The 27,710-nt window shown below is 40.1% G+C and overlaps 1 protein-coding gene across 1 annotated transcript; it reads left to right on the top strand.

The window, feature by feature from the left end:
• Nucleotides 1-36: 36 nt before the first annotated feature.
• Nucleotides 37-25,773, top strand: LOC308101551 (endonuclease G, mitochondrial-like; the record flags this gene model as incomplete). The annotated part of the gene is made up of 10 exons (XM_080450973.1): nt 37-50; nt 10,075-10,426; nt 12,782-12,877; nt 13,519-13,764; nt 20,887-21,081; nt 22,235-22,440; nt 22,864-23,005; nt 23,947-24,056; nt 24,502-24,583; nt 25,229-25,773. 10 exons carry the CDS (start codon nt 37-39, stop codon nt 25,418-25,420), a joined length of 1,635 nt encoding a protein of 544 aa, XP_080307099.1. The 3' UTR covers nt 25,421-25,773.
• Between the last annotated feature and the right edge of the window lie 1,937 nt (nt 25,774-27,710).

Raw genomic sequence — 27,710 nt, 5'->3', positions numbered from 1 at the left:
GCACTCCATCAGCTGTTGGAGGACTGGGATTTGAACATGGAATCCCCAAGGTGAAAGCCTGACAATTAGACCATTACACCATCACTCACAACGCATTGCAACGTGTTGTGAGCTTGAAGATCTGCTATTCTATAATTAGGTTGGTAGGTATGGGTGGGGCCGGGGCGGGGTGGCTGGGACATACAGGCTATGGGACATTTGGACTGCTACACTCCTTGTAATAATAATAATAATAATAACTAGAAAATGTGCTCCTCGGAGCACAAGTCTCCGCCAGCAGACTATAGCAATTATATTATCATAGCAATAACTAATGAGATACAGTAGGGTTCGGCCTTGTTGTGGGATCAATTCAACTCTAGTCCTCTTCTGTGTTACTGTTGTAGATGAGTATGCTTTCTTAGCTTTGGCCTTCTGCGCCTTTGTTTGACCAATGTTACACACATACGCACGAGGGACACACACACGCACGGACGGGTGATTTGGACTAGAAGATACTGTTCCAATCAAGACTGATTGATCCTGTCTTACCTCGCTTCAAAAACGTAAACGGTTTTTTGAAGTGACACACCTATTTATAGGATTGTATTTCGTCATGCATCCCTCTAGCCAATCAGAGACATTGATGTCAACATATTGACACGTATTAAGACTTCGGCTTTGTTGTGGGATCATTTCAACTCTAGTCCTCTTCTGTGTTACAATTGTAGATGAGTATGCTTTCTTAGCTTTGGCCTTCTGCGCCTTTGCTTGACCAATGTTAGGTGTTCTCACAGGGACACACACGCACAGACGGGTGATTTGGACTTACTGAAGGTACTGTTCCAATCAAGTCTGATTGATCCTGTTTTACCTCACTTCAAAAAGTAGGGGCTTTTTGAAGTGACACACCTATTTATAGAATTTTATTTCGTCACGCGTCCCTCTAGCCAATCAGAGGCATTGGTGTCAACAAATTGACACGTGTCACGTGGAGCTTGCCCAATGTTAGCTTGGCTAACAATGTTTGCTCACACACGGCGGGACGAAGCGAAAACATATTCTCCACCTACGGCGGAGACAATAATATATGGACATGCAGTAATTGTCATCGGGATTCGGGACTCGAACACGCTGTCATGCTGGCATTGTAGCCTAGGGTGCCTGGACCACCACGCCGCAGCCCAGGCCTGAATGTCATGATTAACAGCTTTTCTTTCTCCCATAGTTTCACACAACAGAACAACAGTACATGGAAGCACAAATTCACAATACAAGGTGTACTAAACTGGAAGGCTCATAAAGCACTAAGCTTGTTTAAAATTAGATTCCCACGCACACTAATCATGATGTTACATCATTGAGTTCCTATACCGGGAGTCGAACCCGGGCCGCCTGGGTAATAACCAGGGGCCTGTTCCTCAAAAGGTGAATTAAAAAAGCCTGGCCTTAAGCCAAATCCAGGCTTGACAAAGTCGGGTCCGAAAAGCCTCGTTTATTCCGTTCCTGAGACGCCAAGCCAGGCTGAAAAGGAGCAACTTTGTCGAGCTAGGCTATGTCAAGCCAGGCTGTGTCCAGCCAGGATAATGAAGCCAGGCTAAATGGGCGGCGATTCGCCGACGACGTATTTCTATAAAAGACCATGAACTCGAGCGCAGATTCCTTGAACTTGACCAATCATGGCAGCGGGGAACAAAACTCGAGCAGCGTTTTTCTCTGTGGCCGAAGGAAACGCGACCACAATAAATAGATCCAGGGAGAAAGCGTGGCAAAGTATTGCAAGCACACACAGAGTGTGTGTGTGTGTGTGTGTGTGTGTGTGTGTGTGTGTGTGTGTGTGTGTGTGTGTGTGTGTGTGTGTGTGTGTGTGTGTGTGTGTGTGTGTGTGTGTGTGTGTGTGTGTGTCTGCTTTGTACCCTCAGGTGTTGTGTACAGAGGGTCTGTCTGAACGTTGTTACTGGGAAGTAGAGTGGAGTGGTGGAGGGGTTTGTATAGCAGTCTGTTATAAAGACATCAGCAGACAAACACGCTTTGGAGACGATGATAAATCCTGGTGTTTAGAGTGCTATGGTAAAAACTACAGTTTCAGACACAACAATGTTGAGACTTCAGTGTCAGGGCCTTTCTCCTACAGAGTGGGGGTGTACCTGGATCACAAGGCAGGTACTCTGTCCTTCTACAGTGTTTCTGACACAATGACCCTCCTACACACAGTTCAAACCACGTTCACACAACCTCTCTATCCAGGGATAATGCTTTGGTGCTATGGAGGTACAGCAGAGCTGTATAAGACATGGTAGACATGTTAAGAATACTGATGATGATATTCAGTTGAAAACCAAATCATGTGTAAGAATGATGTGTACAGTATACTACACCATCATGATCAATCAATGCATTGTGTTCCGCTCATTGCATTTCTTTAATAAGCCTGCTGCAGACAATCATTATACAGTATGCCCTGTTATCTTGTTGATATTACTACAGAGCCCTCTGTCAGTCTGTGTAGATTGGTTCCCTACCTATGTTGAATGAACTTATTGTAAGTCGCTTTGGATAAAAGCGTCTGCTAAATGACTGTAATGTAATGTAATGTTATACTAAATGTAGTGGTTCTCAAACTGTGGGTCTGCACATTTCTAAAGTGACAATTTAAGGACTTTTAAGACCTATTGAATACCTCTAAAATATTTAAATAAAACATGGCATTACTGCGTCAAAAGTAATCAACAAACTATACTATAAAAACTGGTGAAACATTGGCCAAATATTACCTGACCTAGAGACAGAAAATGTGAAAATAGCTGATCTACAAGCTCACAACGCCTTGCAACGCGAGGCTTTGTGAGCTTGTAGATCTGCTATTTTCACAATATCAATGGAGTTACACTAAATGTAATGCTTCCACTCCTGCAATTCCAAGTGCTTGTCAGGTTGGGTGGTCCCCTGTTCAAATATGATTCTTTTCAGGGGTCCCCAGTTCAAATATTATTTTTGGCGGGTCCCCAGTTCAAATATAATTTTGGGGGGTCCCCAGTTCAAATATTATTTTGGGGGGTCCCCAGTTCAAATATTATTTTGGGGGGTCCCCAGTTCAAATAGGATTATTCTGGGAGGTCGCGGCCTGAAAAGTTTGAGAACCACTGGTGTAATGTCTTACTCCTCAATGTGTCAATAGGGTATTGTGTGTCAACGGTTATTCGATTTAATCATTTATAAAAATATGTGTGTAAAAGTCAAACTTGTGTCTATGCTACATTGTTCCCTGCACAATGATAATAATTAAATATTATACATAGTGTAAATATAATGCTGAGTTTACTTTTATCCACTTTCTATGTTTTACTAATTGAACACTTAAACAATTTAGCCAGTAATCTTCAATACATGTTCTATATACATGTAATTACTTTCCATCAGAGGCTTCCACACATAGATTCATAATGAATGACATCATTGACATGCCATATCATCATAACTCATTAACGTTGGATTACAACTGGACTTTGTATCATTTATTACTTATTTTCCCGTTGCACAATGATGAATGAACTGTCTCTTTTCTTCAGTCAGTTTATTAGAACTTCTTCAGCAAAATAGAAGATGTTTTCAAGTTCACATAACTTTCTCAATAGTACAATAGACCAGTGGTGTAAAGTAACTAAGTACATCTACTCAAGCACTGTACTTAAGTACAATTCAGAGTTATTTTTACTTTACTGTAGTACTTCCCCTTTTTAACATTTTATTGGACAGAAATGTAAAAACAGCACGAGTACAGTCAAACACTTTGTCTAGAAGGATAACACCACAAAAGTCCTTGCAGTCTTGTTTCCACTGTGGTTCTAGGTACTGGGGGCATTGACCCTTTGACTATCTTAAAACTGCTTCCCATCACTCACCTCTGAGATGTAGTGGAGAATTAATAGTCACTAAGTCAGTCAATAGGCAGTTGTTTATCTATAACCCCCCAGTCGTTCTCAACCTGTTCAGGCTGTGACCCCCAAAAATAATCATAATTGAACTGGTAACAGACTGTACAATGAAAGATTATAGGCCTTTAAATCGGTTAATTTAGCAAAGTGTTAAAACTGCACATTACAAAATACGGTAGCTGATCTGCAGTGAAGCTATTTTCGCTATTTTAAAATGGTTTTCAAAATAAAAAATAAGATAAGTCATAAGACGGCTTGCAAAATAGGGAATATGTTTGATAAAGTGAGTGATACAGACAGCACAGGTGTAAAAAAAAATAAGATAGGAGTGTCCGCTGGCCTGGCGGTCCAGGCGCATCTCTCCCCATTTCCTGTCAGCCTACTATACTATCAATAAAGGCAGAAAAAGTTCCCAAAAATATCTTTAAAAAATAAATAAAAATACTTGACCCTATTATAAATTAGTCTATCGTGTCTGTCAAATTCATGCAGTTTTAACATAATTCACCACTATGTGTTTCAAGTTTCAATTCAAAAATCCAATGTGTGGCCCTTCACTCACTTTATCAAAGTCAGTTTGGCCCCCATAGATTTTTTTTTGCACCCCTGTTTTTGATGTCCAGTGAAGTCGAGACCTACAAAACCAAAACATCTGGGGAAAAATGATTGTTTTTCTAAAAACATCATTCAATCATAATATCTCAGAATGTGACATATTATGCATGCACAGTAGACTAATGACTATATTTCAGAAACTGATTCCCTGGGAAATACATATTTCAAAATGATGGCAGACGCATATCATGTTTATTAACCACTTAAACCTCATATGGGTAACCAGAGTCCCTCAGGGCTCAATACTAGTGTCTTTTCTGTTTTGGGTTATTGTGGGGAAAGCTTTTGCTGAAAATAGCCGATCGACAAGCTCACAACGCGTCGCAGCGCGACGCGTTGTGAGCTTGTCGATCGGCTATTTTCTGTGACCACAATACGGATACTGGGGTTTTTAAGTGGTTAAAAACAATATTGAATATAGAAGTCCTAAGTACATTGGCTGTATCATTTTGTTTTGTTTATTTAGTCACAAGCTCTCTAATGCTTTTCATCAGTTCATCAGACAGATTAAAGGGCCACTTCCCTGATTTTGAACCCAAATCCTGTTTTCATGAAGTGGAGGACAAAATAAAGATGATTTGGCAGCGCTTCTATGTTTTTATTTTGAATTTGGAATGTTTACTCTTTGACATCACAGGGTGAACCTTAGTTCCTCCTATAGACTACTTGGACTACAGTGTTTCCTGTAAACTGTAGTTCCAGTCGGAACTATACTAATATCAGCTGGAGTCCTGTGTGACTACATCTTCTCATGTGTGTACGCTCCAAGAACACATGCCTCCCGGAAGCAGACCTCAAAGAGAGAGTGATTAAAATTAAAATAAAAGCTCAATATAACCCAAATGAACTTCCTGTATTAGCCTGTTTTTGTCCAACTTTACCCAACAGTCAACATGCATGTGTGTGTTTTTACTTTAGTGAGGGAGCCCTGGCTAGGAGTGGTTTTGGAAGGGAGGTGTGCTAGTTGCTGCTGCTAGTTGCTGCTTCTAGTTGCTGCTCTAGTTGCTGCTGCTAGTTGCTGCTGCTAGTTGAAATATGAATGAATATACAATGGAAATCAATCCAGAGGAACACATACTTCTGTCCATTATTCTTTCCGTTCATAGGATGACAATTTCAAATATTAATCTCTTTCCCATCCACAAATAGTGCTGCTGTCCCTATTTTGGCCATTAAACTAAAATATGATATTTTTTTTGCTATGTTTAACAAAATGTGTTATTTTCACTACAGTGTCACATCACAAAGTAGGGCATTATTTATTTTAAGAAGAAAATCATAAAGTGTAAATATGGAGATAAAGGTTTTCTGCATAACAGCGACAATACAGTATTTTGATAGTTTGAATGTGAGCTTGAACAAGCCTAATTGTATCCAATAAAACATATTCATAATAAGATGTACTTTTCATGTCATAGTTCTTTTCAAGAGCAGCGGACCTCTATTGTTATTAACCAAGAGATTAATCAAACACTTTTCTGTTGGGTTGATAGTGTCCTCAAACTAAATATTGTACATCATTATTATGCCTTTACTCTGATATTTGCTCAAGAATTTTTTTTTTCCATTTGTATTGACAGCAAAATCCTGCATGGCTATAAGCAAACGAATGGTGAACGCTGCCCCCTTGTGTCCAAAGTGAAACATAACCTGAATGTTTCAGGTTAACAAGATCTCATATAATTTAACTTTGCATTCACAGTATTATTTTTTTTAGATATTTTTTTAGTTTTTTTCAGCATTCCACAAGTTTAACAAATACGTACATTCAATTCTCACTGGAAAAGATTGACACAGTGAGGCTTGGAAAGCAAAAGCTAATGATTATTATGAGGTCCTATTCAGAGGTCTGAGAGTGTTTTTAATGAATGGTTCCTTGTTTTCCTTCCAGAATACAGTAGCCTGCTTGCATAGTGCCTGTTGCTTTGCTGTGAAAGAACATGAGGTGTTGACCGTTCTGCTGTTGAACAGAGATTTACTATTGTGGTATATTGAAATAGCATAGTTCTAGAGAGAGATACCTGAGATGAACACACATAAGGGCTTACAGAGCCTGATTTGAGCCACATAATTAACAGGCCTCAAAACACTCATCCCCCACTGAATGCCACACACAGGAAACTCCGATGGTCAATGATTAACTGTGATCTAAAACAGCACATAGTGTTCGTACTTACATACATGTATCTATACATAATATCATATACCATTATACACTAATATACCAGTACCCATATTGTAATGCACTCACACTACAATGTAACCATGCACATTACTAATGAAGGCCTACTGCGTCAGCCTTCTAACTGATACTAGAAGGTTCTAGATTAGGTGCAGAAACCTCAAAGCCTTTTCACAGGGAATAAAGGACCCATTCCATTGGGTATCCAGGGGCCAGTGCTCCTGGACCTTCTGACCTTAGTTGACCACTACATTGTCTTATCTAACTTATGTACAATGGATTCACACGCACCCACCCAAACTTAATTTAGCACACACACATTTACACACCGTCTTAGTATTTGTAACACACACACACACACCTACGTGCACACTGAAGCACATCATTGCATGCCCACACACACATTGGATACACACTGTTTAGAGATCTGGATCTTAACACACACACCTCGTGCACACGCCTATAGAAAACAGGGTATAAATGTCTACCATGTGCTGAACTCTGTCTCTTTTCCTGCCGAAAGCTGCCATGTGATGTTAACTCTTGACTCTCCTTAAATAAAGTAACCAAGTAGAAGCCATGCCTGGACTCTTTCATTCATCTCAATAGAGGCAAATAGTTCCACAGATTAATGCACTTTACCACACTATATTCCATAATTACAGTACAAGATTATAGGCCTATATTTTGGTCTCTACACTTATGCTTTTCTATTCCATGTTAATGTAAACCAACAGCCAATGCCTAAAAGTGTGTATACTTTGAAACTTGTGTGTTCTGAGCTTTGTACATAACACAGCTATGAATTACTGTAGGAGAGGTTTTATAGCACACCATTTTTTTTTACAGTGAAGTCAAGACAAAGAAATAACAAAGAAATCTGGGGGGAAAATATATTTTGTCCATCATTCAACCATAATATCTCAGAATGTGACATTATGCATGCGAATTAGACTAATAATGATTTCAAAATTATGGCAGAAGCATCATGCTTGTTAAAAACATATTGTACAACAATTACATTAACAGTATCAACTATGCTATGGGCTACACTTGATACTATAGGATGAAATGCAACTCAGAAGCAAATTTGAGCAAAATCCAGTTTGCTTCCAATGACAAGTGTACTGAACTATAGGTTACATGTTCATGTGTGTCCCCTGACAGTTAAAGCTGTTAAACCAAAGGTCCAGTCGACTGTACCACTGTCCTGTCCACTGAGGTCACAATACTGAATGGAATTCATTCATCATTCATTTTGACAATGCTGCTGGCATTTCTCTCACTTAATCAGCAGTAGGAACTTACTTAATCTTGTTTCCTGAAATAACACACAATGAATCATTCCATCAACACTTCAGGTACAACTCCAGCTGAACCTGAAGTAAGGGGACAAAAAAAAGCAGAAAAAATAGATGACAAGCAATGACAAAGCAGCAATAAGGCATCACTGAATTGGCCACCAGATGTCACCCGTGTATAATTTTCATGTTTCCCCTTTATTATGAGTTCACCTGTCTTGCCATGACATATTTGTAATCCTAGAGTTTATTAGAGTGTTTCACTATAATACTATATGTACTCACTGGAGAGAATATGGATCTAGTGAGAAAGTCTCGAGATATTTTACTAAAATACACATTTTCTGCCATACTCTTACCCAAATAAATACCCCCTATTATCTTGTAACCTTGTGTCACCACCACCAGGCTTTTACACATAGAGGGGAAATGATGGTGTAGTCAGAGAGTCCAGCTGTACAACGTTCAACCACAAGCTGAACCTGTTTGTGCTACACATTCACTGTCTCTTTAAAACCACTGCCTCCTGCAAACATCCAGGAAGTCCCTCCCTTTGCCTCATAGATGTCTTTGCCTCTCCTAGTTTTCTACAGAGGAAACGAAACCCAGTCTCTCTTCAGAGTAAACCAAAGTGTTGTGTGTTTCTCTCTCAGTGTGAGTGTGGTTGTCAGTCAAATGGCACAACAGCAGCAGCAGCAACAGACATGTGATCTGGACCAGTACCAGTTCTGCTGTTGTTCTGTCTGTCTGGACCTTCTAAAGGAACCAGTGACTCTACAGTGTGGACACAGTTACTGTAGAAGCTGTATTGAGGGTTACTGGGACCAGTATGAGGAGACTGGAGTCTACAGCTAACCCCAGTGCAGAGAGAGCTTCAGTCCCAGACCTGTTCTGAGGAAGAACACCTTGCTGGCTGAGGTGAGATGACCTTACAAGTTACAACCACACATTAAACTACATGTTCTGATACACAAAACTCCTTGTTGACTATTTTGATAGATGGTAGTTATACTATATGTTGGTTACTACACATTATGTTCTGTATGTTGATAATGTCCAACATAATTATAATAATAGATACTAGATTAATAATAGATAATAGATTTCCCTTCTAGATAAAGCATGTGTAAGAATGATGTGTACAGTACTACACCATCATGATCAATCAATCCACTGTGTTCCGCTCATTACATTTCTTTAATAAGCCTGCTGCAGACAATCATTATACAGTATGCCCTGTTATCTTGTTGATATTACTACAGAGCCCTCTGTCAGTCAGTGTAGATTGGTTATACTGAATGTAGTGGTTCTCAAACTTTGGATCTGGATTCCCAGGAGGTCCCCAAATGATGATATTATGCTTAATGTGCAACATTGTTTTCTCACTCAACAGTAAACAAACCAACATACAGTATGTATAGTTTATACAGGGTATCTGTCCATTTTTAAAGTGACAATTTAAGGACTTTAAAGACCTTTTAAATACCTCTAAAATGAAAATTAAAACATAGCATTACTGCGTAAAAAGTAATCAACAAACTATACCGTATAAAATGGTCAAACATTGGCCAAATATTACCTGACAAAGAGACAGAAAATGTGAAAATAGTCGATCTACAAGCTCAGAGAGGCGTTGTGAGCTTGTAGATCTGCTTGTCCCCCAGGCGGGAGTTGAATCATATTCTTTTCATTAACTTTACTTCATTTACACCGACTCGTGTTTTCTTCAAAATACATGTGAGCACTGTGGCTGCAATCTCTATTGCAGAGTGTTTTAGTCTTATTTTGAATAATGTTTATCCTTCTGTTTCTGTCTCTGTAAACGTTGTCTCCATGTTTAGATGATGTTTGATACAGGATGTGAAGATAGATGTTAAAATCTGACATGAAAGGACTGACTGTGTGTGTGTGTGTGTGTGTGTGTGTGTGTGTGTGTGTGTGTGTGTGTGTGTGTGTGTGTGTGTGTGTGTGTGTGTGTGTGTGTGTGTGTGTGTGTGTGTGTGTGTGTGTGTGTGTGTGTGTTTGAGTATTAAAAACTATTTGTCTCTCCATCGCCCTCCAGGTGGCGCTGCAGAGCCGGCACCGGGCAAGTCCATCCATCACATGCGTCAGTTCCACTCCCACCACAACCTGCTGAGCTTGCCTCAGCCCCCCCCCCCTCGGACAGCAGCGGCAGCTCCTCCAGTCTCCAGGCCCCCGACTCGGAGCGCCAGCCCCAGGACGGGAGGCCCCCCATGGGCTCCACGCTGAGCTTCTCCCTGGTGGGCGGCGGGGGCTGCTCCGCCGCCGAGAACAGCATCTGGATCAAGCAGGCGGCGCCCCAGGAGGAGGAGGAGAGCAAGCCCTCCTCCTCAGCCATCACCAACTTCTGGGACTTTTTCACCAGGAAGGGCTTGTCCGGGTCCGAGACCATCGTATGATGGAGAGGGAGAGGATGAAGGAAGAGAGAGAAAGAGGGAGAGGGGGAGAGAGAGAGTGTGCGTGCGTGCGTATGTGGTTGTGCACATGTGTGCACATGTATGTGTGTGTGTGTGTGTGTTTGTGTGTGTGTGTGTGTGTGTGTGTGTGTGTGTGTGTGTGTGCACACACGTGCGTGCATGCGCGTGTGTGCGTGCGTTGACTTGTGGAAATTAAATTGGGAACTGAGTGAAGTTTCTCTTCACTTATAATCTATAAGTGAAGAGAAAGACAAAAAGGAAGGAGAAGGAAAAGTCTAACATTTGCCCTCAGAAACATTATATTAACCACATGAACCCTAGCGTCCCCTTTCGGGGCATGTCGTAAAAAGCTGATCTACAAGTTCACAGCGTGTCTGTAGAATAATCTATTATTATGATGTAACGGTGGCGTTTGTATTACCTGCACATGTGGCCTTCTAGCCGCTAGAACTAAATATCCTTCTGAAAATAAGATACAGGAAGGCGCTAGAATCTAGCGCCTTCCTGTATCTTATTTTCAGAAGGATATTTAGTCATAATAATAAGTACAAATATATACAATTCTAAAAACTACAGCTCTGACCTAGAGTGTTGAAATCAGGGGACTTTGCACATGTCACATGAGAGTCACATGAGAGTGTTGAGAGGGTTGATTGATTAGGTCAGATAAGGAGCTGGGGTACAGTGGCCATTGTTATAGAATAGTGCTAAAGCCTGTGTTTCCAATACACAAGTCACATGATTAATCAACGGAAGGTTTCACCCACATGGGTAGACCAACCCATATAAATAGAGTGGATGCTTGCTGAACAGGAGTGTGTTCTGCATGCATCAGTGTTACTTGTGACCAGGGTGTTATTGCTGTGTTTGTCATTTTCCATTATGAGCGCCGAGGGACTGACGGTAAGAATTTAGAGCGTGTTTACACAGCGATAAATGTTTATATTTCTGATATGTTTTATAGTTGTGTGTGTGAATATCTCATGTCAGTAAGTCGTTGTGTTGTTGTTTGTGTTACCTCTTTTTACTTCCAGGGTGTGATGAAGCTGAGCAGTACAGGAGGTCAGCAGCCTTCTGCCTCTGCTGCTCTGCTGTACGCCGGTCCAGCAGACGTGGCCTGTGATTTCTGCACCGGAGCCAGACCTCACAAAGCTCTCATGTCTTGTCTGGTGTGTCTGGTCTCTTGCTGTGAGACTCACCTCCAGCCTCACTACAATGTTCCTGCGTTGAAGAAGCACAAGCTGGTCCCAGCCACCAACAAACTGCAGGAGAAGATGTGCTCCAGTCATGACAAGCTGATGGAGGTGTTCTGTCGCACAGACCACCAGTGTATCTGCTATCTGTGCACCATGTATGAACATAAGGGCCATGACACGGTGTCAGCTGCTGCAGAGAAGGCAGAGAAACAGGTAGGACCACGATCACTTGAAGATAAATCATAAGAGAGATCATGTTTTAAATATAGAAGCAGAACTAAATGATCATGTCAGAGACATTAAAAGCGCAAACCAGGGTGTTGTACAATAACAAGTATTAAAGGATGAAGTACACTCCTTTTGGACCCAATGAAAAACAGACGCAATTGATCACTTTTCATAATGGTAACCCATTAAATCTGGGAATGCATCTGTGTCATTTTAGATTTCTTTGGCTATTCAAAAATAGCAGATACACATGCTCATAGCGTGGCACCGAGTGCAGCGCTATGAGCTTGTAGATCTGCTCATTTTGAAAAATCGTGAAGATTTGTGCAAATCATTGAATACATATTTCTTAAAGCGAACATTTGTAACTGTCAAATGTCTCAACAAATGTCTTAATTATCTGAAAAACTATCGTTGCTATATCAGTGGCACTCAAACCTTTTCTTGTCAAGGACTCCCCAAAATGTTGTTTTAGGCCGCCGATCCCCATCAAAATATGTTGTTCCAGGGACCCCCAGAAGCAAAGATTTGAGTTAAACATGTTGTTTCCAAAAATGTATTCAAAGATTTGTACAAATGTTAAAGATTTTTCTAAAATAGCAGATCTACAAGCTTGTAGATCTGCTTTTTTTTTAATAGCCAAGTTGTAAAAATAATTGTTATAGCTAAAATCTAAAATGACACAGATGTGTTCCCAGATTGAATGAGTTAATTCATCTTGCCCCTGCAAAAGTGTATTTTGAGGAAGTTACAAAGTTGATTTAAGATGATGTGTGGATCCAAATCTCACTTGTTTTGACCTCGTATCCTGTATGAGTTCTCTTTCTCCTGATTGGATAGAATTGGTATCCCGACTTGAAAATGTGCTTTGTTTACAAGCCAAACTGTCTCTTCCTGTTTCTTGCAGAAACAGCTGGTGACAATGCAGGAGGAAGTCCAGCAGAAGATCCAGGAGAAAAAGAAGGAGCTGAAAGACCTGAGACGGGTCATGGAGGCCCTGAACGTGAGCTGATGTTATGATAATAGTTCTTGTTCTTGTGTTTACTGTGATGCTACTGTATATGGATGAGACAGTGCCTTGTGTCATCAGAAGCACTAAAGAAGTGGTTCTCAAGCCTTTTCATGTCAAGGACCCCCAATTAATATGTATTTGGCTGCAGACCCACCTTTGAAAATATTTATGTGCCAGCAATCCATAAGATTTGTGTTGTTAAAATGTTACAAAGTTATTCAAATGTTTTCACATTCTATCAAGATGTTCTTGAAAATAGCAGATCTACAAGCTCACAACGCGTCACGACGAGTTCGCCATGTGTTGTGAACTTGTAGAATTTTAGGCTATTTTAAGTGGTTAAACAGATTTTTTTTGGTTTTGGTTGGTTAAACAGATGTTGATGGTATATTAACATATTTTTTGGGGGACCCCCTGGAACCCCCTGAAGGACCCCTGGGGGTCCCTGCACTAAAGTACCCAGAATGACAGTAAAGAACAGTGACAGTAAAGAATCCATCATATCATGGAACTTCTGGAATGGCCAACAATACTTATGTTGTGACTGAATGTATTCCCCACAAAGTTCTACACTTACATGAGAACTTATAACCAAGAGTTTCTTTCTTCCTTTCGGCGTGTGTGTGAAGCAGAGCTCTGCAGAAGCAGCAGTGGAGGCCAGTGACAGGATCTTCAGTGAGATGATGGTCTCCATTGAGAGAAGACGCAGTGAGCTTAAAGAACTGATCAGAGATCAGCAGCAGACTGCAGTGGCTCAGACTGAGGCTCTCCTGAGGCAGCTGGAGGACCACATGGAGCAGCTGGAGAGGAGACATGCTGACCTGGAGGAGCTGTCCAACACTGATGACATCATCACTTTCATTCAGGTTCCACACATGGCATTTTACTGTTTGCTTTTGACTCATTTAGGAGAAATCAGCTTCATATTTCATCTCTTTCATGTCATTCCATCATGTCATATTATTATTACATCATAGTATATTACATAACATGACATTATTAATGCTGGTAGTTACTAATACTAATATAGTTGCTAGATACAGTAGTTGTACAGACCAGATGTCAATGTTAGAATTAGGCCTGTCACAATTATTACATAATTGCCTAATCACAATTATTTGAGATAATCACAATTATTTTCCACAATTGTCATAATTGTAAACATTTTCCAAAAATAGCAGATCTACAAGTTCAGCTTCTGAGCTTGTAGATTGTAGATTGTCTATTTCCACTATTTTGTCAAATATTTTGAAAGTATACATTTATTCAATATCTGCCCTGTACAATTTGTGTTCATAGATTGGAACGGAAATGTATATTTTTATTGATATTTTCAAAAACAAAAACACAATCACATTGTTAATCGCAATTATTTGCATGAGAATTAGAGACAAATTAAATCATCATTTGTGTGCGTGTGCGCGTGTGTGTGTGTGTGGTCAATGTACCAATTTATTGATCTCTTGGTTTAATGATCTTCCATCTCTGTCTATACTGGTTTACTTGTCTCTCTCCAGAGTTTCCAGTCTCTCTCCAGTTCCAGTGGATCTCCAGTCTCACCCAGTGTCATCATCTGTCCTGTGAGGTCCTTCACAGATGTGATTGATGTGGTGTCTGGTCTGAGAGACCAACTAGACAACATCCTGAAGACAACTTGCCCAGAGATATCAAAGAGAGGTGAGATTTAAATGTGTTTCTTGTTTTTCTAACCAGCCATCATAGTAAACATGGATTGATGAAGTCAGAAGGCAACTGGAGATATTTGAACTGAAGCAGACTGATGGTACACAGGTTGGCTGTCTGTCAGATTGGACAGAAACATTGAAGAATTTAAGCAAGAATATTTCTCAAAGGAGAGGTTAGGGTTAGATTTAAATGTCTTTTGTAAGTGTTGAAACAGTTTGTACAGGTGGAAGTATGTCTGGGAAGGCTACTAAAGCCTGTAGTATGGCGGGCAGTAGATTAGTGTGACCTGTGTTTCATGTCACCCGCTACAGTATATAAATGCACCATTTAATATTTATTATTATTTATTTATTTATTTTTTATATTTTTGTTCTTAATAAATGATCTTGAGGAGTTCTCTCTCCTGATTGAATGAAATGTGAAACCCACCTGAAAATGTATTTTCTGAAGAGCTGGGGAGACAGCTGTTACTGAACAAACACTATATAATAGCAATGATTACTATCAAGCTATAATAGCTTGAAACTTTTTGACAAAACCCTTGGAACTTCAGTTTAATCCATTCTTCAGTATGATGTCTGTCATTTATGCTATATATGTGACTGTGCCTTTAAGAGAGCTACGACACTGCCGTAAAGCAGGCCTGTTGTCTTTTACGTCAGTCGTATGTTGTGACCTCCTGTAGGCTCACGCTGTATGTTTTACATGCCTGAAGTCAGCAGTAAAGTCTATTGGATTTGACCCTTTGTGTGGACATAGAAATCCTTTACAATGTCATGATGACCTTTACTGTTTTCTTGTGTCTCCAGTTGATGTTTTACATCCAGCGGAGCCTCAGACCAGAAAGGACTTTTTACAATGTGAGTCCATGTTGATGCAGGTTCTGAACGTTGAAGTTTCATTCTGATATGTTGTTATTTAAAGCTCTAATGAGTTTGATCTGAGAGACTAACTCTAAACACAATAAGGTTCATGAGGTTTGATTTTTCTTTTGTCGTGTGTTCTCACAGATTCCTCTCCTCTGTCTCTGGACACGAACACAATAAACACAAATCTCTCCCTGTCAGAGGAGAAGAGGAAGGTGACTTTAACACGACAACAACAACCTTACCCTCATCATGCAGAGAGATTTACTAGCTGTCAGGTGATGTGTACAGAGGGTCTGTCTGAACGTTGTTACTGGGAAGTAGAGTGGAGTGGTGTAGGGGTTGGTATAGCAGTCTGTTATAAAGACATCAGCAGACACACCTACTTTGGAAACGATGATAAATCCTGGTGTTTACAGTGCGTTGGTAATGACTACCTGTTCACACACAACAGTGTTGAGACTAAAGTGTCAGGGCCTTTCTCCTCCAGAGTGGGGGTGTACCTGGACCACAAGGCAGGTACTCTGTCCTTCTACAGTGTTTCTGACACAATGACCCTCCTACACACAGTTCAAACCACGTTCACACAACCTCTCTATCCAGGGATAATGTTTTATGGGTACTATGGAGATACAGCAGAGCTGTGTAAGACATGGTAGACATGTTAAGAATACTGATGATGATACTCAGTTGAAAACTTTGTTTTCTTCATTTGATGATAGATGTTCTCTTCTAGATAAAGCATGTGTAAGAATGATGTGTACAGTATACTACACCATCATGATCAATCAATCCATTGTGTTCTGCTCATTGCATTTCTTTAATAAGCCTGCTGCAGACAATCATTATACAGTATGCCCTGTTATCTTGTTGATATTACTACAGAGCCCTCTGTCAGTCTGTGTAGATTGGTTATACTAAATGTAGTGGTTCTCAAACTGTGGGTCTGGACCTCCAGGAGGTCCCCAAATGATATTTTGCTTAATGTGCAACATTGTTTTCTCACTCAACAGTAAACAAACCTACAAACATACCGTACATACATGTATAGTGTATGTATTATGTATACAGAGTACATTTCTAAGGTGACAATTTAAGGACTTTTTAAGACCTATTGAATACCTCTAAAATGAGACATTACTGTGTCAAAAGTAAAAACAAACTATACTATAGAAAATGGTCAAAAATTGGCCAAATATTACCTGACAAAGAGAGAATTTGTGAAAATAGCCGATCTACAAGCTCACTGTGAGCTTGTAGATCTGCTGTTTTCACAATATTGATGAAGTCAAACTAAATGTAATGCCTCAACTCCTGCAATTCCAAGTGCTTGTCAGGGTGGCTGGTCCCCAGTTCAAATAGGATTATTTTGGGGAGTCTCTCCCTGAAAAGTTTGAGAACCACTGCTGTAATGTCTTCCTCCTCAATGTGTCAATAGGGTATTGTGTGTCAACAGTTAATCGCTTATAAAAACATTTTAATGTGATGAACAATGTTTTTACCCCATTTTGTAAATACAGTAGAAACCTCTGAGTCCTTCAAACAGTTACACACTTATGAAGCCATGTTAAAAACAAAAGAGGGGGGGAAAGCTTCTGTACTTTCTTTAATATCTACAAGCTCACGACTTATCTGGCAAAATGACAAAATTATGTTTCAATTCATATAAAGGAGTTTGAGACCATCAGGTAATCATTATGTTTTCATTAACTTTACTTAATTTACACTGACTTGTTTTTTTTTCAAAATAAATGTCAGTCTGCAACCTCTAACAGTGTTTTAGTCTGATTTGAAGAATGTTTCTGTCTCTCTGTGAAAGTTGTCTCCATGTTTAGATGACGTTTTATACAGGATGTGAAGATAGATGTTAAAAGAGTCTGAGGACTGAGAGGACAAGACCAATATCTGATTAATTGTGTGTGTGTGTGTGTGTGTGTGTGTGTGTGTGTGTGTGTGTGTGAGAGAGAGCTTGTAGATCTGCTATTTCCACTATTTTTGAAAATGTGCAGCATTGTCTCTTCAAAGCCCAGAGCACATTGAATATGAAACATTCAACACTATAGTAACTGAACCCAGATTACCAAGTCATACAATAACATTGTGATTCAACAATACAATGAGAACCCCTGAACTGAACGTGACTGGAGTTAGTTTCTGTCCCTCCCTGAAATCACTTCAATATGATTGATAACATAATAAATAAATAATGTTTAAGTGATTTTTTTCTTTTGCTGTTTTACAAAAACAAATATAAAACAGTGTAACCGTGTCAGTCACACCACAAAGTAGGGCATTATTTCATGAACAAAATCCTATAAAGGTTTTCTGCATAACAGCATCAATATACAGTATTTTTTGGCAGTTTGAATGTGAGCTGGAACAAGCCTCATGATACGAGGGATGTACTGAATCACACTGATAGTAAACACATTTTACCCAATAAATTATATTTATAATAAGATGTGCTCCAAAACTTTTCATGTCATAGTCCTTTTCAAGAGCAGTGGACTTCTATTGTTATTAGCAAGAGATTAATCAAACACTATACTTTTGGGTTGATATTGTCCTCAAACTAAATATTGTACATAATCATTATAGTCAGGGGATATTAGTATTTTCCAATCTTGGAATAAATTCCTTACCAAAAAATATCTTCACCAATGTGTTTGTAAAGGTGTCTAGTAACACATCTCACAAAGACTGAAATGCAGTTTCCCTAGGAGAATTTTTGACAGCTGCTGAAAGTTGGGGAACCCACCATAACCTTGGTTTAAAAAAGAAATTAAATTTAATTCTGATTTAAGTAGCATGTGAGGGGTCAAACTAGGGTGTTTTTATGATTCTGAATCCATTGCAAGCATTTGTTTTGCACCAAAACCACTCCTTGGGCTAAAAACGGCCATAGCCAACCATTTCCAGGTATACTTTTTGTGTAAAAAGCCCATTGAGATTGGGCCGTTTTTAGCCCAAGGAGTGGTTTTGGTGCAAAACAATGGATTCAGAATCATAAAAACACCCTAGTTTGACCCCTCACATGCTACTTAAAACAGAATAAAATGTGTATGTTTTCCCCGCATAAGGTTATGGTGGGTTCCCCAACTTTCAGCAGCTGTCAAAAATTCCCCTAGGGAAACTGCATTTCAGTCTTTATGAGATGTGTTACTAGACACTTTTACAAACACATTGGTGAAGAAATTTCTTGGTAAGGAATTTATTCCAAGATATCTTTAATATCCCCTGACTATTGCAACAAGCAACTACTTGCAACCATTATCCCCAATGGCAGTTGCAAGGAGTTGCATTGGTGCGGTCTGGCCTTTACACAAGAAAATAAGAGACGAGTTTAGGGGTATATAGATGTGGGGGGGGGGGGGGGGGGGGTTCTTGTGTTGTTCCAGTGAACAAACATTGAATTAATTGCTGTGTTCTCAGATACTATGTTTTACCAAATCAAAGAATTGCAGTAGTACAGTAGGTCATGAATCATGACAGGGCAATGTGAAAGATATTAACCTTTTGAATTTGAAACATTTCTTTGGCTCATATCAGGAATGACCTTTTGATAGGTGGGTATGTCTCTTTAATGTGTCCCTGCATGTAGCTACAACTAAAGAGCAACCTAGTTGTACGTGGTCTAGGCTATTCATGAGTCTACTGGCCGGCCCTTTTGTGTGCAGCCTTGACCCCCAGTCTGGGTCTGAGACCTGAGTAGACGTGGAAAGTTAACCCACAAGTGTTTTAAAGTGAAATACCCATTTAGGATTCAGCATAATTAGTCATAACGTCTTAGAATAGATCCATTAGACTAGAGCACCAGGTCTGTGGTGGGACAGATTTGAAAGTGAAGTGCTCTGAGCTGAACAGCAGGTGGCGGTAATGCATTGCCTATGGATGCTAATTCGCCACAAATCTACAACAAAAAGAAGTCTACTGAGTTATGTCCAGTGTTGCCATGTCTGCTTATTATAAGTGACTTTGGGCTTGTTTTTCTTTAAAGTTGCTTGTAAATAATTGGGGGGGGATTTGTGATGTTAAAATGTCAAATTGTTTTCAAGATTTTTCTTAGGAAAATAGCAGATCGTCGCATCGCCATGAGATGTGAGCTTGTAGATCTGCTATTTTCAAATAGCCAATGTTTAAAGGCCGAAGGGCTCGCTTCTTTTGGGCTTGTTTTCATAGTGTTAATTTTGTTGACTTAGACTAGACTAAAAGACTAAGATTTTGATATTTAGTCGACTAAGACTAGACTAATACTAAACAATTTCAGAAGACTAAAATAGAACTAAAACTAAATGGTGTGTTATTTAAAAGACTAAATCAGAATTTGCTGTCAAAATGAACACTGGTTTCATAGACCTTGTAAAGAACATTCAGGGCATACTTGCCAGTATTAGCCATAGATGGATAACACCGCAAGGTGGATCATGGCAGGATGCCCAGAAACCTATATAAGGGGATGAATGACCTATTCAGTCCCGACCTTTAGTGACCCATTCGAGTCCCAACCTTCCATAGATGGAGATATCATATACCTATTACGTACCTAGCCCGGCCCCTGACATCAGAGAACCCCTCCTGGAACTATATGGACAGTAGTGTAAAGTAACTAAGTACATTTACTCAAGTACTGTACTTAAGTACACTTTTGTTTTGAGGAATTTTTACTGTACTGGAGTATTTCCCATTGTCTATACTTTTACTTCTACTCCACCTCAGAGGCAAATATTGTACTTTTACTCCACAACAATTATTTAAAAACTTTAGTTACTTTGCAGATATAAATTATGATTATTATGAAACATACATTAACCACTTTAGCCTATTTTATACCTAGGCTATTTGAAAATAGCCGATCTACAAGCTCACAACGTGTCGCATCGCGACGCGTTGTGAGCTTGTAGATCTGCTATTTTCAAACATTTTAGTACTTTTAATTTTGGTACTTTAAGTATATTTTGACGCCAATACTTTGGTACTTTTACTTAAGTACATTTTTAATTCTGGACTTTTACTTGTAACAGAGTATTTCTATATTGCAGTAAGTAAAACATCTGAGTACTTTTCCCACCACTGGTATATGGAGATAACCGAAACGTCCAGGACTGACATTATAGTCCCAGGTTTGGGCATAACTGACATAAGCCCGCTTCCATATATGGATATATATCTATGACTGACATTAACTGACATCACGTAGTGACACCAGGACAGCAGCCAACGGTATAAAGACGACGGAACTCCCTGCTTAATGCAGATACATCAGCGACCTCGAGCGACATTACTGCTTGTTTCCCTGTCAAAACCTGGCAACACCGGTTAACGTCATAACCCTGCGACCCATGAAACCATAGAGAGAGGAACCGCACCAAGTTTGTCCTCAAAAAAGAGCCTTTAATATCATTGTTATCATTCTTCTCATTACATGAATGATTATCTGACAGAATGCAGCGGGTTTTGAGGTCTCGGTGGTTTGTGGGCGGGGTGGGGGTGTCTGTGGGAACGGGTCTGGGTCTGTTAGTGTCTGCTTTAAGGGAGAAGAAGCAGGAGAAACATCAGGAGGAGGACACACACCTCCATGGTCTCCTGTGTCACCTCCCTGTCGTCCCCATACCCAGTGTAGAGGCCTCCTCCACCGACCTGACGGTCAGTACGTTTATTATACTGTAAATGCACTAGTTAGTGGTCACTCATCACTGTCAACACACTGTTTCCTCATTACTGTAGTCAGTGTAGACCAGGGGTCAGAGAGAGACCAAGCAGGGACCTCCAATACATTATGTTGTTACATAAAAGCTTTCCATGTAACTTGATCCTATGGTGCTTCTCTGTCTTCTTCTTAAAGGGCTAAATGTTATCTTAACAATCATTGTAAAATCCTACCTCTGTACTATTTGCAAACTGTTTATTATCATTCAATCAATCAATTAAGCAATCTTATATGGTGCTTACCTGTCTCCTATGTATGGTGCTTCCTATGGTGCTTACCTGTCTTCTACGTATGGTGCTTCCTATACGTATGGTGCTTACCTGTCTTCTATGGTGCTTCCTATGGTGCTTACCTGTCTTCTATGGTGCTTCCTATGGTGCTTACCTGTCTTCTATGTATGGTGCTTCCTATGGTGCTTACCTGTCTTCTACGTATGGTGCTTCCTATGGTGCTTACCTGTCTTCTATGTATGGTGCTTCCTATGGTGCTTACCTGTCTTCTATGGTGCTTCCTATGGTGCTTACCTGTCTTCTATGGTGCTTCCTATGGTGCTTACCTGTCTTCTATGGTGCTTCCTATGGTGCTTAAAACTGAACGCTGTTTCTCCACGCTTAGTTCTGAGTCTGGGTTCAGAACGCAGACCTCTCCCAGATGACCTGAGAGGTCTGGATGGTTCATGATTTCACAAGAAAATGTAATGACCCTAAACAGTTTTCTGTTTGCTACAATATCAGTGGTTTCCAAACTTTGTCATCATGTCAAGGTAACCTAAATTATATGTATTATTTGGCCGTAGACCCCATCTCCAAATATTTAGTTCCAGGGACCCCCCAGAAGCAAAGATTTGAGTTACAAATGTTCACTTAAAAATATATATTTATATTCATAGATTTGCACAAATGTTCACGATTCTTTGACATACAGGTAGCCAGTGTAAAGATCTTAGAGCTGGAGTGATATGCTCCACTTTCTTGGTATCAGTAAAGTTCACTTTCAGTGTGTGCAATTACCGGTAATTAATATTTCTTTATTTATATCAGAAGCAGTTTGGTTTGAATATAATGCTCATTATTATGGTCTGTGTTTCAGGCGTACCAGGGGGGCACACCTGTACCAGGCGGGGCAGTAGCGAAGTACGGCTTCCCCTCATTGGCCAACGTCAAGACCAGAGAGTCCTATGTCACTTCCTATGACCCCCGCACCCGCACGGCATCCTGGGTAATAGAGCAGCTGAACTCCTCCTCCATCACTGGACCTTCAAACAGGAACAACTGTAACTTCAAAGAAGATGACAGGTGATGATTATTAGTATTAGTGTTGTTGTTGTTATTAATAATAGTAGTAATAATATTAACAGCATCGTATTCCATTAAACAGTTTAACTTAACCCCTTCAATCCGGGAAGGCATCTACACATGTCTTCTAAATCCTAACAGGTTTCTGAAAAACGTATGTTGCTGTATCAGTGGTGCTCAAACTTTTTCACGTTAAGGACCTCCCAAAATTATATGTATTTGGCTGCGGACCCCAGCCAAATACATATTTTGTTCCAGGGACCCCCAGAAGCAAAGATTTGAATTATAAATGTTCGCTTTAAAAAGTATATATTCAAAGTTTTTTCAAAAAAATAGCAGATCTACAAGGTTCTCTTCTATTGGTGGATGTTCTGTGCGGCTCTCTTCTATTGGTGGCTGATATTTCTGCGGTTTGATTCCCAGCGTTCACGTGTACCACCGATCGACCAACGCAGACTACAAGGGGAGTGGCTTTGACAGAGGTCACCTGGCTGCAGCAGGCAATCACAAGTGGAACCAAAAGGCCATGGACGACACCTTCTACCTGAGCAACATCTCACCACAGGTACTGTAATAATACCAGGAATGCACCATTATATTGGCTGCATGTTGGTATCGGACGATATTTGCCTTCGTTTACTGATGTATTGCCAAATAATAATAATAATGAATAATACATTCACCGATGGCAGTAGCCGATATTTATCTGTTGGGATGCATCGGGTTTTCGCTGGTTATGTTGGTGTGTTTTTACCTCCAGACCAGATTTAGATTTATTTGTTTCCCTGGCACAACATGTGGAATGAATAAAAATACAAATAAATTAGACTACGCTACATTTCTAAGAAGGGAGTGTGGTTCAGTGTTGATTTCGTCGACTAAAACTATGACGAAAAACTCGTTGACTACCTTTTTTCACTGATGAAAACTAAATAAAAACTAAGCTATGATGACTAAAACTGAGACTAAATATATTGACAATTTCGTCAACAAATAAAAAAGTGAGGGACTAGTGGAGAAGAGATCCAGTAGAACTAGAAGACAAGACATTTTATGTTTGGTTGCGCTCAGGTGTTGCTCTGAAAATAGCAGATCTACAAGCTCACAACGCGTCGCTGTGAGCTTGTAGATCGGCTATTTTCATCATGCAACCAAGTGTAAAATCAGCCATTACGACGCCATCAAGGCACCGCCAACATACATTTTAGTAGACTAAATCAAATGTAGATTTAGTCTACTACAATCTTATGATATTTAGTCGACTAAAGCTTGACTAAAAAACTAAAACATTTCAGATGACTAAAATATGACTAAATGGAATTTTATTCAAAAGACTATTACTAAAACAAAATCAAAAGTTGCTGTCAAAATCAACACTGGTGTGGTTGTACTGGTGTGACCACAGTGATGGTATTTCTGTAGTGGTGGTTGTACTGGTGTGACCACACACAGTGATGCATTGATACACACACACCATAATAACAGTCATCCTCTCCTCTGCTCTAGAATCCTCATATGAACCAGAAGGCATGGAACAATCTGGAGCAAATGTGTCGTTCACTGACCACGCGTTACCGCAATGTTTACGTCTGCACCGGACCTCTGTACCTGCCCAGGTACAGTACACCTACAGTACACACACACACACACACACACACACACACACACACACACACACACCTGACCGCTGTACCTGCCCAGGTACAGCACACCTACACACACACACACACACACCTGACACACACCGGACCGCTGTACCTGCCCAGGTATAGTACACCTACAGTACACACACACACACACACCTGACCGCTGTACCTGCCCAGGTATAGTACACCTACACACACACACACACCTGACACACACCTGACCGCTGTACCTGCCCAGGTATAGTACACCTACACACACACCTGGAATGAACTGAAACCTAGTGAATTTAAATCATTAGCGAGGTTTGGATAAAGGTTGATTGATGTTGTTGTTCATGACTGCTATGTGTGTTTATGTTTGGTGTGTGTGTGTGTGTGCGTGTGTGTGTGTGTGTGTGTGCGTGTGCGTGTGTAGACAGGAGCCTGATGGGAAGCTGTATGTGAAGTACCAGGTGTTGGGACGAAACCACGTTGCCGTGCCAACACACTTCTTCAAGGTAGGTCTCCTGTTTTTATGGCCCCTTTCCACTAGGCCTGTGACAATCATGACATTTTACTTGACCGTTAATTGTCGCACAAACAATTGCGATTAACAATTTCATTGTGTGTTCTTGGCATTGAACATTGGGACATATGAATGAAAATTACATTTCAGTTTGCCTTTTAGGCTTTGTAAAAAAATATATAAATAAACTACAAATAACTTAAATATAAGTGTTTTTTTTTCAACATATGGGTCAAAACATCAGTAAATATACTTAAAGTACCAAAAGTAAAAGTACTAAAATGTTTGAAAATAGCCTATGTATAAAATAGGGCTAAAGTGGTTAACCGTTAATGTATGTTTTATGATATAATAATTTATATCTACAAAGTAACTAGTAGCTAAAGTTTTCAAATAATTGTAGTGGACCACAGTACAATATTTTCCTCAGAGATGTAGTGGAGTAAAAGTATTGAAAATTGGCAATACTCCACTAAAGTAAAAAATACCTAAAAGTACAGTACTTGAGTAAATGTACTTAGTTACTTTACACCACTGGTAATCAGTGGTCTAGGACTCTTCCATTTGAACTCATAATAAAAAAGGCATAACTAATGCCATTTATCATGAATTATTACTATTTGTTTATCGTGTCCAGGTGTTGATTTTGGAGGGGTCAAACGGGGTGGAGCTTCGTTCCTACATCATGCCCAACTCGCCCGTCGACGAGAAGACCCCGCTGGAGCGCTTTCTGGTTCCCATAGACACCATCGAGAGAGCTTCAGGACTGCTGTTTGTGCCAAACATCATGAAGAGAACCAACACCCTGCAGGCCATCACTGCTAAATAAAAAACTACGAATCCCAGCCACCATCATCACCACCACCACATAAGACTACAAATCCATCCATTTCAGATGCCCTGGACCGAGCACGACCGTACCCGAGGGACAAGTCAATATTTTGGACCCGGCTCGGTTCTCGGTTCGGGTCTTTGGTTGCCGGGCAGACCCGTGCCACCCTCTACACCTGGGGTTTTCAGCGTTTTTCAGGCCAAGGACCCCCTAGCTGAGAGAGAGATGAAGCAGGGACCCCCCCCATTACATATTGGATTCATGTTGAATGTGTTTTCAGACATTTAGCCACTTTAACCTTCAATACGTTGTAAACTTCACCTTTGGCTCTGTACTTGGTCCGCTCTTTTTTTCCGCTGTACACCAAGAGCTATTTGCCGAAAATAGCAGATCTACAAGCTCACAACGCCTCGCAGTGCGAGGCGTTGTGAGCTTGTAGATCTGCTATTTTCGGCTAATGTAAGAATAGGGATGATAAGGTTCAAGTGGTTAGTGTAAAAAAAAGTCCCCATCACACAATAATTTGGCGGCCCCCCTGTAGTTACTCTGAGGACCCCCTAGGAGCCCTAATATTTAATAATATCATGTGCAGTGACATTTCTGCGTACAGCGGTGAAACAGTAGCATGGAACGTGAGTACCAGTTGTACATGGACTCTACTTTCTTCTGCCCTCTTTCTCTCTATTGTCTTTCTCTCAGATTGCTGTGGCTCAACCTTTTTCTGTCATTTTGTCAATATTGTTTGCATCATCAGCCGATCAGACGTCATTTGTAATGTAACTGTTGGGTTTGTGTTGGCAACGCAAGGCAGGCAGTGGTGCCTCGTCACTAAACGGACAAAGCAGTCTTTATAATCATTGGCAATAATAATTACAAAACTACTTCACGAGAAAAATGTTGGTGTAACTCAGGGATTTTTACATGTTTTGATCATGAACAACAGTACAACATTTCCTGATCCAAAGGATGCCAGTGCAGCGAGCGACGGTGTTGGTCTTGTGCTGGTGACCACTATACCATCCCGTCCCGTAGTCATTTACAGGACAATATGACTGCCTATCCAAATGATCCACATGGGAAGTAAACTGTAGCTGTTGGGTGGAAACCTTGTATGTCCAAAAAACGCTACTTTCCATGAAATGGATCCAATGTAGTTATTTAAGCACAAGCTCTTGTTAATACTTTTCATTTGTTCAATATTTATAAAAAAACACTTTCACTTTATTTATTATTTACAATAATAACCAAAACAGCTGAACTACATGCGGCCATAGCTGAGTGTTTAGTGAGCCCGCCTAGGGAGCCAGAGGCCCTGGTTGCCCCAGGTACGATTCCAGGCCAGGCCAGCAAATGTGTCGATGAAATGAAATTTGTCCCTGAGCAAGACTCTTAACCCCTAATTGCTCACAGGCCCTCATTAGAAACAAGACCGCAAGGACTTTCATGAACGGACCTGTTAAAGGAATTATCCTTATCCTTACATTGCGTTTGGCTATTTTTTACTACTTTTGTATGACACTGTAGTAGAACAGTATGGCATTAATTTACGAAAAATGTTTAAATATGGAGATACAAGGGTTTCTGCCCGACAGCAATCTGGGAACCCATGTCAAAAGAGATCAGCCCGACAAGCAACGAAACACCTTTAAAAAAGAATGTGAAATGGCATCTTGCTTACAAATAGTATGACTGGAACACATTTATCGGTTCTGTGCAGAACTGTAGTCTTTGCTGTTTTATTTTCTCCATGTCCTCCTTTCAGTCAACCACCCCTTTTTTTTCTTTTCCTTTCTGAAAACTACAAAATGATGGAGCTAGCACAAAAACATATTTCACCCACTGATTTACACCTGTAAAACCTGTGATGTGACAACACGGCTGACTGATCAGTTCCCGGTTTCCTGAAGGTGTCATCATATGTGTTTACGGTTCAAATCTGCCTACAAGCCAATCAACAGGAACAGGAAACCCCGTCTGGAAATCAGGGCTGCAGTTATGCACACAGAGCCTGTTAGTATGTGTTCCTCTGTTTAGTTGAGCTCATGATGAGTATGGCGTGGTATGTTATATTTATATTTTTACATTCTTTATGATGGGATATACATGTTAAATTAATTTAGTTTTTGGTCTTACTTACTCTGGTCTTATATTTATGTATGTGTCTATATTGCTTTTATGTTTGAGACCATTGTTTTGTGTTGGTAATTTTATTTATCTAATTGTTGTGATAGTTTTTTTTCTGTCTGTTTTTGCATTATTGTTTGTTTTGTATCTATATTTGTGCTTT

Source organism: Gymnoscopelus braueri, assembly GCF_963280865.1.
Source record: "Gymnoscopelus braueri genome assembly, chromosome: 15".
Lineage (NCBI taxonomy): Eukaryota > Metazoa > Chordata > Actinopteri > Myctophiformes > Myctophidae > Gymnoscopelus > Gymnoscopelus braueri.
The sequence above is the reverse complement of the archived record's forward strand: the minus strand, read 5'-3'. Positions and strand labels throughout refer to the sequence as shown.